At 54.3% G+C, this 16,700-nt stretch overlaps 4 protein-coding genes and 1 long non-coding RNA gene across 8 annotated transcripts; 4 read left to right on the plus strand and 1 right to left on the minus strand.

Annotated features, from left to right (window-relative positions):
- Positions 1-1,302, plus strand: LOC309852807 (piRNA-mediated silencing protein C19orf84; the record flags this gene model as incomplete). The annotated part of the gene is made up of 2 exons (XM_082710142.1): positions 1-98; positions 765-1,302. The coding sequence occupies exons 1-2, from the start codon at positions 64-66 to the stop codon at positions 1,300-1,302; spliced, it is 573 nt and encodes a 190-aa protein (XP_082566268.1). The 5' UTR covers positions 1-63.
- Positions 1,303-2,620: 1,318 nt separating this feature from the next.
- LIM2 (lens intrinsic membrane protein 2) lies at positions 2,621-8,884 on the plus strand (the record flags this gene model as incomplete). 2 transcript variants are annotated; one of them, XM_082710981.1, is made up of 4 exons in its annotated part: positions 2,621-2,795; positions 6,699-6,848; positions 7,888-8,022; positions 8,251-8,884. In XM_082710981.1, the coding sequence occupies 4 exons, from the start codon at positions 2,621-2,623 to the stop codon at positions 8,310-8,312; spliced, it is 522 nt and encodes a 173-aa protein (XP_082567107.1). In that variant the 3' UTR covers positions 8,313-8,884. The 2 variants fall into 2 exon arrangements, with proteins under 2 accessions (XP_082567107.1, XP_082567106.1); XM_082710980.1 differs by lacking the exon at positions 2,621-2,795 and adding an exon at positions 5,689-6,507.
- Positions 8,885-9,999: 1,115 nt separating this feature from the next.
- On the minus strand, positions 10,000-16,347 carry LOC309853154. Of its 3 annotated transcripts, none has more exons than XR_014305539.1 (4): positions 16,224-16,347; positions 15,532-16,035; positions 12,473-12,887; positions 10,000-11,414 (listed from the first exon to the last, which is right to left on the minus strand). It is a non-coding gene; the product is annotated as an uncharacterized lncRNA (long non-coding RNA). The 3 variants fall into 3 exon arrangements; XR_014305540.1 differs by having other exon boundaries at positions 10,035-11,414; positions 15,532-15,679; positions 15,870-16,347; XR_014305541.1 differs by lacking the exon at positions 10,000-11,414 and adding an exon at positions 11,920-11,963 and having other exon boundaries at positions 15,532-15,679; positions 15,870-16,347.
- Positions 12,110-13,151, plus strand: NKG7 (natural killer cell granule protein 7). Its single transcript, XM_082710982.1, has 4 exons — positions 12,110-12,402; positions 12,483-12,629; positions 12,712-12,846; positions 12,942-13,151. The coding sequence occupies exons 1-4, from the start codon at positions 12,246-12,248 to the stop codon at positions 12,998-13,000; spliced, it is 498 nt and encodes a 165-aa protein (XP_082567108.1). The 5' UTR covers positions 12,110-12,245; the 3' UTR covers positions 13,001-13,151.
- CLDND2 (claudin domain containing 2) lies at positions 14,838-16,380 on the plus strand. Its single transcript, XM_082710983.1, is given in 4 exon segments — positions 14,838-15,597; positions 15,600-15,684; positions 15,911-16,030; positions 16,263-16,380. Coding segments are annotated over 4 exon segments (756 nt in total). The 5' UTR covers positions 14,838-15,120; the 3' UTR covers positions 16,337-16,380.
- The last annotated feature ends 320 nt before the right edge of the window (positions 16,381-16,700 follow it).

Here is a 16,700-nt window from a genome sequence, read left to right on the forward strand (position 1 = left end):
TCCCTGGGCCCTGGAGAAATCGTGGCGAAGGTGCTAGAAGACGCTTGAGACACTCTTGTAAAGATGGAACAGCAAGAGAAAGGGACTGGGCCCAAGGGGTGAGACGCAAGACCTTCCTCATGGGGAGGACAGAGGCCAGCGAGGGAAGGGGCGGAGAAAATCAGAGGCAGAGTGGACTGACCCAAAGAGAGTATTAGAACAACAACAACAAAAAGGCTCACGTATCATCAGTTAGAAACAGAATCTTAGCGATCTTACTGACAGAGCTGAACAAGATACTTAGAAGGGACACAGCTAGAAACAGATATTGGAGGAAGAGGGAGAAATTTCAAGAAAGAGCCAGGAGAATCAGAGATGTCAGGAACAGCCATAGAGCTGGAGAAATAATACTTTTCAGACCTAGGCCTTGCCTATGCACCTCTGGTACTACCAAAAGCCATCTTTGGATGTGAAAAATGAAGGTTCAGCACAGGGAAGTGATTGACCTGGAAACACACCTTAAGCGAGGCAGCCTGCCGCTTGAATTTCATTCTGTCTGATTCTGACGTCCTGACTGAGCTGTCTGTCTCTCTGTAAAGAGAGATGGAAAAAACAGATAAGAGAAAGATTGAGAGACTGAGCGAGAGAGAAAGAGAGAGAGAAGCAGGCATGGGAATCAGAGGTGGACGCTGAGCTGAATGGGCTCCCAGGAGAAGGGCTGGACCACAGTAGGAAGGCCGGAGAGAGATGGTGAGAACTACTGACCTGTACTCTTGTCATTCCAGGAACAACCTGTCCCCGCCATCACCCAGGACTGAGCCGTGCCCCCCTGCACCTTTCCCAGCCTTGCCACCTTTCCCCCTGGGCATCCCAGATCCAGCCCACCTGGGGCTCCCTGAGAGCTTGGCCTCTGTCACTGTCCCCATCCGTCTGGACGCCCTCTCCTACCTCCTGCACAGCGCCCTGCTGGGGGCCTATACCCTTCAACAGTCCTTGCCCTCCTGCCCCTGCAACCCCCAGGCATGCTGCACCCCCCAGGCAAGCTACACCCAGCCAGGCATGGCCACAAGGCCACCCAGGGGACGCGGGGGCTGGGGCGTCCAGCGCAGGCCAGGCCGGGGCCAGGTCCAGCAGCGATGGCAACCTGGAAGGGCCGAGAGGGGCTGGCCGCGGGGGTCTGGGGCTGGCCCCAAGACTCCACTGGCGATGCCAACATCACCACCAACTCTGCCTGGTCAGGATGGGAAGAAGGAAGCCCGAGGTCAAGAGCCACCCCAGGACATGCCGCCTGCTGCAGCAGAAGACTGGGAGGCAGAGTACTAGGACCCTGAAAGTCCAGCTCCCCAGACTCCTGAGAAGGGTCACCAGGAGGGTTTTCCTGGAGCCCAGGCTGACCTCAGCTATGGCAGAAATACCCCAAGAAACACCATCCTCCCATGTTTCTTCTCCCAAAACCACAGCCTCAGGAATGGGTCTTGCTAGTCACACCGTGAAAACTGGAGCTGACTTGGGATCCCACACCAACAAAAGCCCTGAGCCTCATATCCACCCAAAGCCATGCCTGTCCCCATTCCCAGCACTACCCCAACTACAGTGACAGCCCCAACCCCATCCCCACCCGCCTCTGTAACCCCAGTCCCATCCCCACTCTCAATGCCATATCCCCAGCCCCACTCATTCCCATTTCCGTCCCCATCTCCACCCTCAGTCTCAGCTCTGCACACTCTTTCTCGACTACCTCAGGCCAACCCAGTCCTCATCTTTAACTGCCTCCTAAACTTGACCCCAAACCCAGCCCATCTTTGATCCCAGCCAACACCGTCCCATCCTTCTTCCGGTCCCAGCCCCAATTGTGACATGCCCTGTGACCCACCTGCAAAGAACATTGGCCCAACATACCCAGACACCTGCTGCCCCGCCTCCCTCACCCCTGGTTGAACAATAAATGGATGGCTGCCCCTATGTCTTGTGTCTCTGTGTGTGCTTACGCAGCTCAGGCTAACCCAGTGGGTGCTGTGAGCAAGACCTGTGAAAGGGTGGTGGGGTCGTTGGGAGGGTCACAGAGAGAGGCCAGTGGGGCCAGGGGCTGCGGGGAGGGAGCGCTTGGATCCCTGTTTCAGCGAATTCCATTTGGGGCCTCTGCCACCACTGCACTTCTGCCTGCTGGAAGCTGCTGGGTCACAAGGCCATTGTGTGGGGAGGCTTAAGGGATTTGGGGGACCCAGGGAGCAGAGAGGCCAGCAACCTGGCTCGGCTCAGTTTGCACAGAAGGGCCGAGGCAGACAGAGGGCTTGTGGTAGGTTCTGCCACTCAGGTAAGGACCAGGCATTGGACCTCTAGGTTCCCTCCTCCACCCAGACCTAGGGATCCATGCTCTAGCTCCTTCCTCCCCCAGGGGCCTGCTGGTATCCCAGCCCCTAGCTCCCTCCTCACTTAGGACCCAAGAGCCCAGGGCTCCAACCTCCTCCCCATCCAGGAACCGAGGGCCCAGGCCCCCAGCTCCTTCCTCTCCTAGGGACCTGGTGTCCCAGCCATTAGCAACCTCCTCATCTGGGATCTGGGAGTCTAGGTCCCCAACTCCTCCTCCCTCCACCGGGAGTCCAGCTCCTGACCCCACCTCTTCCCATCTCCACAGATCACCATGTACAGCTTCATGGGTGGCGGCCTCTTCTGTGCCTGGGTGGGGACCATCCTCCTGGTGGTGGCCACAGCCACAGACCACTGGATGCAGTACCGGCTGTCGGGGTCCTTTGCCCACCAGGGCCTGTGGCGATATTGCCTGGGGAACAAGTGCTACCTGCAGACAGAGAGCATTGGTAAGGCTCTGGGGCTGGGGCTGGGCCGGGGCTGGGCTCAGAGGCCCCCTCGGGGCACACCCTCACCACCTGTTTGGCTGGTGGGGAACTCTGTGGCTCAGAGAGGGACCAGCCAGAGATCGCTTTGCACAAAAGGGACAGAACTGGGATTTCAGGAATTTCTTTCCGGTACAATTATGAAATGTACTAGAGGTTAAGTAGACAGGTGACATTTCCAGGCACGGGCTCAGTGGAGCAGCTGCGGGGATGGGGCTGTCAGAATAGTGTTTCCTAAATATTCATGATGTATCAGGAACCAGGTTGCGTACTGTGGGATACAGAAGCAATACGGACCCTAAATTTACTAAATACCGAATGGTAGTTTTTTTTTTTAAGACTTTGGTTTTTTTTTTTTTTTAAGATTTTATGTATTTATTTGTCAGAGAGAGAGAGAAGGAGCACATGCAGACAGAGTGGCAGGAAGAGACAGAGAGAGAAGCAGGCTCCCTGCTGAGCAAGGAGCCCGATGTGAGACTCTATCCCAGGATGCTGGGATCATGACCTGAGCTGAAGGCAGCGGCTTAACCAACTGAGCCACCCAGGCATCCCCCGGATGGTAGTTTTTAATAGCTACTGTGCACCAGGCTTTGTAATATATATATATGTCTGTATGTCTATATATATATGTGTGTGTATGTGCACATTATAATATATGTTGTAAAAATGGCGAAAAATAGCTTTTTCAACATACAGTTCTTGCAAGCTACATTATAATAACATATTATAAATATAAGATAATATATAATATAATATACTCTATATCTCTATGTATAGCTCTCCATATGCATATACATATACATATGTACATTCATATATATGGAGATATACTTACATATATTTTATATTACATAATATATAATATGCACTACATAGTAATAAATTAATACACAATATACATTATATAAAAATAAATTAAGAATATATAAGGTGTATTATATATTAATAAATTAAGAATATATAATGTCACATATTTTCTATGTACCAAATAGTAGTAGTAGTAATAATAATGATGATGATGACTGGCATTAATTGAAAGTCATTGAGTCCTACATGCTATTCTAAGTGCTTGACTTGGATTAATGCCCTTATGGTCTCCCAACAACACTGAGGGTGGTACCACTGTGTGTGTGAATAAAACAAGAGACTCGGGGCACCTGGGGGGCTCTGTCCTTGAGTGTCTGCCTTCTGCTCAGGTCATGATCCTAGGATCCTGGGATGGAGCCCCTCATTGGGCTCCCCGCTCAGTGGGAAGCCTGCTTTTCCCTCTCCCACTCCCCCTGCTTGTGTTCCCTCTCTCACTGTCTCTGTCAAATAAATGAATAAAATCTTAAAACAAAAAACAAAAAACAAACAAACAAACAAAAAAACATGAGCCTTGCCCTCAAAAAGCCAAACATTCTCTCCAGGGGGTTTTGGGAGGAGGAGCCAACCCTCCAGAGCCCTTAGGGCAGATTTCACTGCCCCATCTCACTGAACCTGTCTGGGAGAGGAAACAGGATGCCCGGGTGCAGGAGGGGTAAACTGAGGCAGGAAGCAATGGAAAGACCTACCCCAGCCGCCAGCTCCTGGGCTCGGTCAGCCTCCTGATTTCATGCATCCCTTTCATTCCCGGAGGTCTCATTCGTCACACTTCCACCATTTCTCCTGCTTCAGCCTGGGAATGCCCTAAGGACACCCACATCCCAGTCTATCTTCTCTCTGTTGGGGATGGAGGAGAGGAAGGCAGGATGCAGGTCTGCAAGTCCATTTGACCTTGAAGCCAAAATCCTCACCCTGATAGATTGCTGGGTATCTGTCCACACAGCTGGCTCCCGGTGCAGGTCAACTGTAACTGGCTCACCAGGCCCAGAGCAGGCATACGTGAACTTGCCGGGGCCAACTCCAGCCACAGACACGTGTGTATAGTGTTTTTTATAAAGTTTCTGATGTCGCCAGAAAAATCTGGACTTGCGGCTGTCTTTGAAAAATCCATTTTTGCCTCCTTTGAAGGCGGTCTACCAGTCAGGGGCCCTCAGGAGATAGGTGGCACACCGTGACTGGAACAGGGAGAGTTTTCTCTGAAGATGGAGCTCAGAGGTAGTAATGGGTCAACTGGCATGGGACACAGGTGCCCTGTTCGCCGCAGCCCCCACCTCAGCCTGCTGGGGGGACAGATAAGCTGCTCTCTTTTTGCAGCTGGAGGCAACCCTCAGAGATGTTTGCATTTTGCACTCCTACCTCAGTGGGACCACGGGGAGGACATAGGCAAAAACATGTCCCGTAAGTCTTCCAGCCTTTTAAATACTCAGAGGCATCCGTAGTTTCCTGGGGCTGCCGTGACAAAGGACCATGGACTGAGTGACTCAAACAACAGAAACGTACCATCTCACAGCTCTGGAGGCTGGGGGTCTGATAACTGAGGTCAGCAGAGTTGGTTCCTTCCGAGGCCATGAGGGAGGATCTGTTGCCTGGCTTCTGGTGGAGGCTGGCTCTCTCCTGGCTGGCATTCTTTGGCATTTATTAGCATGTCAGTGTGTCATCCTGATCTCTGTTTCATTTTCACATGGTGCTCCCCACCCTCCCGCATGTCTGTCTTTATCCAGCTTTCCCCATTTTGTGAGGATACTTGTCAGTTAGGATTAGGAATCCACTCTGCTACAGTGAGACCTTAAATACATTGGCAATGAGCCTATTTCCAAATAAGGTCCTACTCTGAGGATTGCAGCTTCCTTCCACATACGAATTTGGGGGTTTGGGGGTTGCGGGGAGAGACACGGTTCAACCCATGACAACATCCACAGAGAAACAGCCAGCAATTTTTTTTCTCACTGACATTCACACAAGGCAAAAGAATGCATTTTGCAAAGATCCAGACTTTTTATTTTTCGGGGGCAGGATCCAGGCTCTGTCCCAGGGTTGCAGGTGTCCTGGGTCCTCCAAGAGCCAGTATGGTCAAGCAGATCAGAACAAGGGCTTTGATGCTTGGGTGTCAACGCCAGTCCCACTGCCAATTAGGGCACCCTGGATAAGTCACTTTACCTCTCTGAGCTTTAGTTTCTTCACCCGAAAAACGGGGATTAAAAATAGTACATACAGCATAGGGCCCTTGGAAGGAATGAACAGGCTCATTCAAGGAATGCGTGTCTGACACATATTTGGTAGCTGCTAAATGGAGGATGAAATCTTACCGATTATTCCCAGAGCATGTCCTAAAGGGTCAGCTCAGTGCCAAGCACAACGTTCCAGGCTCCAGGCTCCACGTTCATTCACTCAGCATGTGCCCTGAGCCCCCACTATGTGCCAGGCACCCGTGCATGAGGAAGTGAATGAGGAAGCAAGACCTTTGTCCTCAGAAAACTGGGCAATCAGCAGGGAAAGACAGATATAAACAAGTTAAAAATAAATAAATAGGTCATTTTCAAGTATGGGCAGTGGTTATCTGGGAAATGAAAGCGAGCGATGGGAAAGAGGACAGGAAGTGAGTGGCAGGCAGATAGCGGGGAATCAACACTGATTCATTACTCATCCATCTATCCATCCATCCATCCAACGAATATCTCTCCAGGCCCATTTGCAAACCAGTCTTGTGCTGGGAGTATTCCCAATGTAGAAACCTGGCCTCAGGGAGCAATCGGACTGGAAGGGGGAACAAGCCAAGAGCCACAGCCCCAAGAGCCACAGCCAGGAGCAGGGGGTGAGGACGATACCTGAGGGGTGAAAGGGTGCTTCCCAGAGGGGATTTGGGAGCTGGGCTGTGGAAGATGATTAGGGGCTTGCAGGTAAAGAGAGGGACTGCAGAGGTGAGGGAGGAGCTGGGTCAGGGACGGAGAGGTAGGCCTCCTGGGCTGGGGGAGGCGCGGGAATGACCGATCGGTGCTACCACAGCTTATTGGAATGCCACCCGGGCCTTCATGATCCTGTCCTCCCTGTGTGCCACCTCGGGCATCATCATGGGCATCCTGGCCTTCGCTCAGCAACCCACCTTCACCCGCCTCTCCCGGCCCTTCTCTGCCGGCATCATGTTTTTCGCCTCCAGTGAGTGGACCCAACTTCCCCATCTCCCCACTCCCACCTCCAGCTTCCCAGCCCATTTCCATCCCCAGCCCCATTCCTCATTCTCAGCTCCATGGCCAACCTAGTCTCCCCCCGACCCCAACCCCAACTCCAAGACTGGTTCTAAAAGCCTAATGCCAGCCTCTTATATCAGTTGCTGTCCGGTCGCCCGGTGCGGGCACTAACTTCCCCCCGCCCCCCCCTGCCGCCAGGTTTGAGGGTGCGATTCCTAACAAGGCTGCTCCTACTTCAGTTGCAAGAGGGGTCCTCAGGTCATCTGCACTTTTGACCCACTGGCTGCGGGTTCAGGGGTCCCCAGAACCCAGTCATGTTCAAATATTTGCCAGAAGTCACCAAACTCCAGAAAGCACTATACTTACAATTACAGATTTATTATAAAGGCTACACCTCAGCACCAGCTAAATTGAGAGAAGCACAGGGTGAAACCTGAGAGGGTCTTGAAGGCTGAGCTTCTGCATCCTTCCCCCACGGCATCCCACTGAGTGCCTCACCAGCCAGGAAACTCTGGCACACTTGTCATGTCTGGAGTTCCTGCTGGAGTTTCATTACCAAGGCCCTATTGTGTCATTGACCCTGTGCCTGAACTTGGTCTCTAGCTTCCTTCCTCAGAAGGTGGTCCAATACCAAGTGGCTCACAGCCCCTGGTGGCTGCTCTGTTCCTGTGGCTGGTCCTTCTGGGGACCAGGTCCTACCTATTGTCATCTCAGCTCATCAATAAAAACCCAAGAGGCTCAGCAATAACAAAGACACTCCTATCACTCGGGAAATTCCAGGGATTTAGCGTCTCTGTCCCAGCCCCAAACCAGCCCCAGTCAAATTCCTTATTACACAGCACAGCCCCGTCCCATCCCCACCCGACCCCTACTCCCCGGGCACCCTCCCCTTTCCCCTTCCTACCCCTCCCCGGCCATTCCCCTTCCTCTATCTAACTCCCACCCCCATCTGCAAACCCCACCCCTACCCCCTTTCCTACCCACCTCCCCCCATCCTCTCCCCTTAGCCTTTTTTGTCCTGTTGGCCTTGGCCATTTACACTGGAGTCACTGTCAGCTTCCTTGGTCGCCGCTTTGGGGACTGGCGCTTTTCCTGGTCTTACATCCTGGGCTGGGTGGCCTTGCTCATGGCCTTCTTCGCAGGTATGAGGGTTTGGGGGTGGGAAGGTCAGTGTCTGTGGCAGAGTGGGCAGCACTTCAGAGGGCCAGATGATGGGGTGTCCCAGATGGGCCCCCCAGCAGTGAGCCAGGAGACAGAATCGAGATGCTGCAGACACCCAGGAAGAAAGGGAGTGCTGTTTTGGGGTCTTGGGCTAGGAGCCCAGGTTAGGAGGACTTGGGGGGGGGCCAATGGGATCTCTTCTCATGCAGGGATTTTCTACATGTGTGCCTACCGGATGCATGAATGTCGGCGCCTGTCTGCTCCCCGCTGAGCCCAATGTACCCCCAACTTCATCTGGAGGTTAAATAGGACCACAGAAAAGGAGGGGGAAGTCTAGAGGCCTGAAGTTCTGGTTCCTGTGGGCAGGAGGGGGCTCAATCATGGACTCTGGGCAGAGGCCTCTGACTCCTGTGTCCCAAGGGGGAGGGAGGAAGAATGGGGCCTGGTGGGAGGCAGTTGAGAAGACCCAAGGCCCAGCCCATGAAGGGGGGGTGTTAGAGAAATGGGATCTCCATTAGAGCGACTTTTTGAGAATCTAATAAAACTGATGTGAAACTACTAAGGTGTGGTTCTTGAGGGGTTGGGGTGATGAGAAACAGGTGTGAGTGGTGGACAGGGTGGGGGTGTCTGGAGGACTGCAGGCCAACCTGCTCAGTCTCTGTAAGGATGGGGACAGACATGAACCACAGAGTTCCCACCCAGGGGTTAACTACGACTTCTAGGAAACAGATGTGTAGGTCCAATTCTGTATTTTTTTTTTTTCCTAATTCCACATCACCAAGCAGCTCAGTTCTTACACTCTCTATAAGAAGGTATTGTCAGATCCCACAAGTGAAGGACTCAGTCCTAAAGACTGCCCCCCACCCCCACCTCAGATGCCCTCACAAGTGCAGCTTGTCACCTGGGCTTCTGGTCAACCAGCAGTAGTGTGGAGGTTTCCATGACTCACTCTTTGGGTTTGAATAATTTGCTAGAGTGGCTCCCAGAACTCGAAGGAAGATTCCACTTACTAGATCACCCGTTTACTATAAAAGGATATAACTCAGGTACAGCCAGATGGAAGGGACCCACAGGGCAAGGTATGGGAAAGGGTCAAGGGGCTTCTGTGCCCTTTTCAGGGGGCCACTCTCTCTATTACGCACACATTCACCAACCTGGAAGTTCTCTGAACCCAGTCTTTTTGGGTTTTCATGGTGGCTTCATTATACAGGCAACCTGAGTGTACCACTGGCCACTGGTGATTACTCAGTCTTCAGCCCCTCCCTACCCAGGTTGGGGGCTGGGACTGAAAGTTCCAACCCTCCAGACACCTGGCTGGTTCCCCCGGCAAACTGACCTTACCTTCCAGTGCTTTGCCACCACCTCCCTGCCCCCAGTTGCCTCATTAACCATTAAGGTAGCAAGGCCCTCATCGCCTATGAAATACCAAGGCTTTTAGCAGCTTCATGTCAGGAACAGTACAAAGAACAAATATGTGTTTCTTATGAATCATAATATCAGTGGGATAATACGATAAACGAAAAGGTCTGTGAAAAAAAACACCTGACTGCTCACACCATCTCCAGTCAGCATTCCTCACAGCCCCTCCCCTCCCTGGATGGACCCCACACCTAGAAGCGCCAGATCTCTGATCCACACCCTGTCCTGACTCTTCACATACCATTCATGACCTTGACCTTCTCATTCACTCGCTCATTACTTCATTCAATAAGCTGTGCCCAACTGCCGTGAGATTTACTAATATCTACCATAAATTAATAAGACTATTTAGCAAGGCCCATTCTAATAATAAGAATATTAATTACAGTCTATGCTAAAACTGTCATATGAACAGAGACCTACTCCCTAGAAATATTTATTGGGGACTTCACAAATAACAATAGTTCTGTATTTATAGAGGCTTCCTCTACTAATAATGGCAATTGAGGCCTTCTCTAATGGTAATTTATTGAGGCCTATTTAAGGAGACATATTTATTGAGGCTTATTCCAGTAATCATATTTATAGGAGTTTATTCTAGCAATAATAATGATGTGGTAATTCCAGACTCATCTCCAGTGTCCACTTGAAAAGAAGAGGCATCTCAAATCTCAGGTGTCCTGGTCTCTCCCACATCCCATACCAACTCCTCCCATATCTCCCCATCTTGCCTCATTGTCATCCAGCTGCTCCTGCCAAGAGTCCTGGGATCATCAGCAGCTGCTTTACTGCGTCCCACATCTGATTCACTGGCAAGCGGCGTTGGCTCTACCTTAAAACTGTGTCCAGGTTCCTTGATCACCCAGTTAGGACTCATATCTTGTTTCACCTGGCTTATGGCCTCAGTCTCCTAACCAGCTCTGCCCCTCCTCCTGTCCCCCACCCCCCGCCTGCCTCCATAGTCCATTCTCTACAGTGTGTGTGTGTTGGGGGGGGGGATGAAATAGGTGGGATTGAGATGAATATGAGTAGGGCTGAGGTCGGAATTATAAAGGGTGGGACAGAGCGGGAGGAAGGTTGGGGTGGCGCTGGAAGTGTGATCTGGTGTGAAGTTCCAAACAAGGTTAGCATTAAGTCTCAGAATGAGGATGGGTTTGTGTTTGGGGCTGAACTTGGATTTGGACATGGGGTTGGGGCTGAGTTTGTGAATAAGAGGATGGAGGTCAGGTTAGTTTGGAGGATGGGGTTAAATTAGAGGCTGGAGCTGGGGTTAAGGAGTGGGTTGTATTGGGGGTTGGGGATGGGACTGGGTTTAGAGCCGGTCTTGGCAATGAAAATAGGGTTTGGTTTAGGAATCAGGACGGGGTTGAATTTGTGGGTAGAGCTGGGTTATGGACAGGGTTGGGTTTGGTTTGGAGATGAGGTTAGGGATGGGGCTGAGTTTGGGGTTAGGTCTGGGGATGATACTGGGGTTGTGTTGGAGGACAGGGGTGGAGTTAAGGATGGGATAGAGATTGCAGGTGACCTCTGGGCTCTGACACTCCCTTGGCCGGGATTCCTGAAGCCTGTCCACTGCTCTCCACTAGAGGTACACATACCGCCATTTTTGCGTCGGTGCCCCTGCTCCTTATGACCCGAATCTGCCCCTGAAAGCCTGCATTCGTGAGCACGTTCTCAGGACTGGCCAGTTACCTTGGTGGTGAGGGTCTGGGTGAGAGATGGGGCTGCAAACTGGAGATTCCAGTAATGGAAGAGGCCCTGGCCTCTTGAGTCCCTCTGAGTCTCCCCTTTACCGGCTGCTGTGGGACTGCTGGCTCGTGTCATCTTTGTGACAGAGGTCTTCTTCTAGGCCATTCCCTTGGTTTGGAAGTCACATGAGCCTGCACCTTCCACCTGGGCTGCGACATCTTCGCCTTCTTCCTGCTCATCGGTGAGATGAGGCTCTGTCTAGGACCTATTGCCGGGATGGGAAGAGGAGGCTAGTGCTGGGAGGGTGGGACAGTCCTGTGTGCCCACCTCTGCCCCTGAGACACCCTGATCCTGGAATGAGGCCCTGCTCAAGTCAGAGCTGTCTGCGAACTCTTATCAGAGGATGATGGGGACATGTCTTGCTCTCCACAGACTTGCAGGATTGTGATCCTCCACCATTGGTTGCCCTTGGGATAAGCTCCAGGCAGGGATCCAGGACTGCCTGCCTCCTGCTCAGGACCCGAGACCAGGCCTCCAGCCCTCTTTTTCTTCAGCTGCAAAAACCTAGTCTCCAGCCCCCCTCCTTCTGTGGACACACTGGAGTTGGGGCCTCCCTCTTCCAGAATGGAAGGTTACAGAACTGACAGGAGAGCATGACACAACCACCAACTGTCCCCTTTGGCCACATCCCCCTGTTTAGCTCACACCCTGGTCTCATCTACCACCTCCCACCCTGGGGCCCCCAAGCCTCTTTCACACCTCTTCCGGGAAGTCTCCTCTGATGTTGAGGGTTCCAAGGTGGGAGGTATAGAACCTAAAGCAGAGGCAAGCTCTGAACCACCACCAAACCACTGATGATGTGACACCCTCCCCACCACATGCTGTGAGGGGAACCCAACCTATGTGGGGGGAGGAAGCTGTCAAGGCAACCGGGAAGGGGGGGTACAGGGCAAGACTCATCAACCCGGAACTGTGTGAAACCAAACGGCCTGGTTTTAAAATCTTAAAGGCTTCTCTTTCTTGAGCTCAGAGGGCCCAAGAGTCCAGATCACTGGCCCCTTCATCCGCAGGACCTGGACGCCCAGGACTCACTTCGATGGAGCTCTGTCGGTCTTTGGGCCTCCTCACTGGCTCCCTGGCCTTGGTGACCATCCTGATTGCTCTGAGCACGGATTTCTGGTTCGTGGCCATGGGGCCCACCTTCTCGTCTCACTCGGGACTCTGGCCAGAGAAGTCTAACAGTGAGGTACCAGGTAAGGGACAGAGGTGTTTCCTATTGCGGGTGGTGGGCTGCCCAAGGAAGGGCAGGCACTGAAGTCTTACCTCGGGGCAGGCTACATCCGCGCGACGCAGAGCCTCAGCATTCTGGCCGCGCTGTCGGGGCTGGTGTCAGTGATCTTCCTGATCTTGTCCTACGTCCCCTCACTGTCCATTCGAGGCTACGGGCCCCTCTCCTCCTCTATCATGGCTTTTGCTGCAGGTAGGCTCCGGGCTGCACTTGGGCTCTGGGGGCTGGTGAGTTTCTGCAGAGGGTCTGAGCCCTCTCTCATCTTCATCCCCAGCCATTTTTGCTGTGGTGGCCATGGCAGTCTATACCAGCGAGCGGTGGAACCAGCCTCGACACCCTCAGATCCAGACCTTCTTCTCCTGGTCGTTCTACCTGGGCTGGGTTTCAGCTGTCCTCTGTCTCTGTACAGGTGACTACTGCTCCGGGACCTGGAGAGGCCTGCTGGGGGCTCTGAGAGAGCAGGGTGGGGGCTAATGTTAACCTCTCTTTGCTCCCCCCTCCCAGGCAGCCTGAGTCTGCATGCTCACTGTAGTGGCCCCCAGTCTGGCTATGAGACCTTGTAAGCCAGAGGTGAGCCGGGCAGGATGAAGCATTGTTCACGGAAGACCTCGTCAGGAGCCACAGGCACCCACAGCCCTCCTCCTAGCCCCTACCCCAGCCCTCCCACAACCCCGCTGTTTGTTTCTTCGTCCATTCAACAACAATTTGCTGAGATCTGGTTATTCTGAGATTAATTCAGCCAAGACATAAGCTGAGGGCAGGGCAGCTCCCTGGTGGGCGACCCCAGGAGCCCAGGAAGGAGTCAGAACCCCTGTGTGCCCTCAGGCAGCCCCCATGCGCGGATGGGCACAGATGGGCACGGAGCTGGGGCTGGCATGGACTCGGGCGCGGCCCCATGTCGGCTCCCTTCTCCGGTCCTTGTCTTTCTCCCTGTTTCTACCTTGAGACCCTGTCTTTTCTCTTTCTTCCTTTGTCTTTCCCACTCTGGTGCTTTTTCCTTCTCACTCCCTCTCTGATTTTGTCACCCTTGTCTTCACTCTGGTCCTCCTCACTTACTTCATTAATTCATTTACTCCTTCAGCTGGCTTTTCCTGAGCTCATCCTTTATCCTTGGTCTCACTGGGGATGCTGATGAGAGGCTGCCCCAGGCCCTGGCCACTGGGGGGCTGCAAGTCCAGTGGGGGAAGCGAGACAGCAGGCAGAGCCCAGGATGGTGGGGAGAAAGACTGACTCTGTCGGATGGGGTGGAGGGGAGCTTTCTGGGGGAAGGTTGTTCAGGGGCCTCTTGAGGGCCAAGGAAAGATCATCCAGACAGAGAGACGCAAAGGGGGAGGTGTGGAAAGGCTCAAAGTTTTCAGGGGATGGAGAAGGAGGTGGGAGCAACAGCCCCAATGGTCACAGTGACTCCCTCCTGAGGCCAGTGGGAAGCTAGGAGAAGGTTGTGAGCTGGGGAGGGTCAACGCCAGTTCCAGGTGCCAAGATTCCTCTGGGGCATGGAGGGAGGCCCAATGGGTGCGACTGGGACCCGGGCGTGAGATGGGAAAGATGGAAGGAGCCAGAGGCAGGGGGGCAGAAGGAACCAGACACAGGGATTCGGGGGCTTCGTGGATTGATGGGTCAGAGGGGGCAAGGACAGTGCCAAGGGGTCTGGCACAATCAACTGTGTGGGATGGCGGAGTCAGCCCCTGGTTTGGTGGAAGATGCTGAGCTCAGTTGGGATGTAGTTGTCGGGGGTCTGGGACAGAGACTCGGTGAGGTTGCTCCTCTGGTGAGAAGGGGCAGGATGGAGGCTCCAGGCCAACAGGCACGAAGTGGAGGGAGGAGGAGGGGAGCTTGCATGGGAACCTAAGAGGGCACAGTCACAAGAGACAGGGACCTGCAGAGCTTATGGAATCAAGGGAAGAGTTTTCACAAGGCTATGGTCTGTTATGCCATGGCCTTTTGGCTCTCCCCAGACCTGTTATCTGACTCTGAGTGGTCTCTCTGCTAGTAGAGTTGCTTAGGGTGTGTGTGTGTGTTGGGGGAGGTTTATCTCTTTATTTTTTTTTTAAAGATTTTATTTATTTATTTGACAGAGAGAGATCACAGTAGACAGAGAGAGAGAGGGAAGCAGGCTCCCTGCTGAGCAGAGAGCCCGATGCGGGACTCGATCCCAGGACCCTGAGATCATGACCTGAGCCGAAGGCTTAACCACTGAGCCACCCAGGCACCCAGAGGTTTATCTCTTTAAATGACTGATGGGAGAGGGGATTTTAGAACTCCTCCTGTGTCACAGAGATGTGGTCTCCCTTCCCCCACCCTCTGGACTCTGTGTCTAAGAAGCCCTGGGAGCTGAGTGTGAGTCACTTAGGTGGGTGTGTGCATGGCGAGGCTGGGGGGTGGGGAGGAGGGCACTGGACAGACTATAGGGACATTCCTGGGGGCATGGAGATCTTCCAAAGACAGGGAGGTCTCTAAGCACTGATTCCTTGGGGGTAAGGTCTCAAGGCCCCCAGTAGGAGCAGTAGGCCATGAAGGTCTTCGGAAGGGCCTGAAGGAGGCAGCAGTGCTGGGGTGCAATCACACATGGAGGGACATGTGGGAGGGTGTCTCAAGGACTTGAAGGACCCGGGAGAAGGGTCTGGGGACGGGAAGAGTATCAGCCAATCTTGCGTGTGTGGCCCTCCGCAGCAGCCGCGCTGGCATGGGCGTGAAGCGGAGCCTCCAGAGCGGGGGCACCTTGCTGGGCTTCTTGGCCAAAATCCTCACGATTTTCTCCACTACCACCAACTACTGGATCCACTACCCCGGGGGCCATAGTGGCTTGTGGCAGGAGTGTAATGGTGGCACCTGCTCCAACATCCCCTGCCAGAGTGAGGTCCGACCCGCCCAGATGTCCTCTACTGGTCAGACAGCCCCCAGCACAGACCACAGATGGCTCAACAGCAGGACACATCCTGCGGCGCCAAACCCTTACCCCTTCCACTCCTGTCTCAGGCCCATCTTCTCCTCTGCGACAGAGACTACCACCATCCCCCAACTCGGGACCCACTTCCCTCATGAAGTAACTTCCAAGTCCCCATCCAAACCGTCAGCTCTGCTCCCAGCCCCTTACCGGCTGAGGCGGCCCCTCTCCCCAGCCATGCTGGCGGTGACAGGGGCGTGCATGGTGCTGGCGGCATCGGGTGTTTGGTGATGGGGCTGAGGATCCTGTGCCACGAGGGCGACTCACGGGGCCAAACTACGAGCGGCATCTTCTTCCTCTACGGTGGGACGGCAGCGGGCCCACAGTCATAGGGTGGGCCTGGGGGTTGCAGGGGACAGGGGCCCAGGGGTCGCGGGGATGCGAGTGGGGACAGGGGCCAGAGACCCAGAGGAGGGGGCGTGGCTGAGGGAAAAGGGCGTGGCCCCTGGATGGGCATAATCTGGGTGGGGCCTGGGTGCGCCCCCCACCTCCCAGCCCAGGCGGAGCTCCCCTGGTGCGCGGAGCCCAGGCCTGCTGCTGCTGATTGCCTTGACAGGCTACACAGTGAAGAACGCGCGGAAGAACGATGTCTTCTTCTCGTGGTCCTGTTTTTCGGGGTGGCTGGCTTTACCCTTCTCTATTCTCGCGGGTAACCTGGACAGCGGGAAGAGGGTGGAGGAGACTGCCCGGTGGACCCCCCGGCCCCCCGCAGACTCCCAGCCGCCCTCCCAGGGACTCCTCACCAAACTCCGCTCCCGACACCCGCAGAACCGGCAGGAGCACCCTTGGGGATCCAAGCCCCAGTCCCCGGGGCGCTCCCGGCCATCTGCCCCAGGACAAACTGTCTCCCAGGCTTCTGCCCTCCGTTCCCCTCCCGCCAGGCTTCTGCTTTCTGCTGGCGGACAGGGTCTTGCAGAGCACGGATGCCCTCAGTGGATTCCCCGTATGCTTGTGACCGCGGCCTGCCTGGGGCAGAATAAAGGAACGGCTTTCACCGCCGCGGCTCCGCGTGGCTTTCTGGGGGCCGTGAGGACACGGAGGACAGGAACGCACGCGGGAGCAAGGTGGATATGAAGAGGATGGGGGACTGGGACACAGGGACACCTGGGGGTTCAGGGAGGACATAAGCACATGAAGCTATAGGGAACGAGGAACATGGGGACACGAGCTTGGGTGGAGTGGACAAGGCGCCTGGGCTCGGAGGGGGAAGGGGGCACAGGAGTGGTGGGGTCAGGAGAGCACATGGGTGCTCGGAAGGGATGTAGGGACATGGACGCGGAAAAACGGATATAGGGGGACGGAAGAGGCATGGTCGTGGG

The sequence above is a fragment of the Mustela nivalis genome, assembly GCF_964662115.1.
Source record: "Mustela nivalis genome assembly, chromosome: 18".
Lineage (NCBI taxonomy): Eukaryota > Metazoa > Chordata > Mammalia > Carnivora > Mustelidae > Mustela > Mustela nivalis.

Excerpts from the sequence above, each read along its gene's own strand:
- NKG7 (XM_082710982.1), top strand. The coding sequence starts at position 12,246 with ATGGAGCTCTGTCGGTCTTTGGGCCTCCTCACTGGCTCCCTGGCCTTG. Across the intron at positions 12,630-12,711 it reads TATCATGGCTTTTGCTGCAG|CCATTTTTGCTGTGGTGGCC; the intron begins GTAGGCTCCGGG and ends CTTCATCCCCAG. Across the intron at positions 12,847-12,941 it reads TGTCCTCTGTCTCTGTACAG|GCAGCCTGAGTCTGCATGCT; the intron begins GTGACTACTGCT and ends CCCCCCTCCCAG.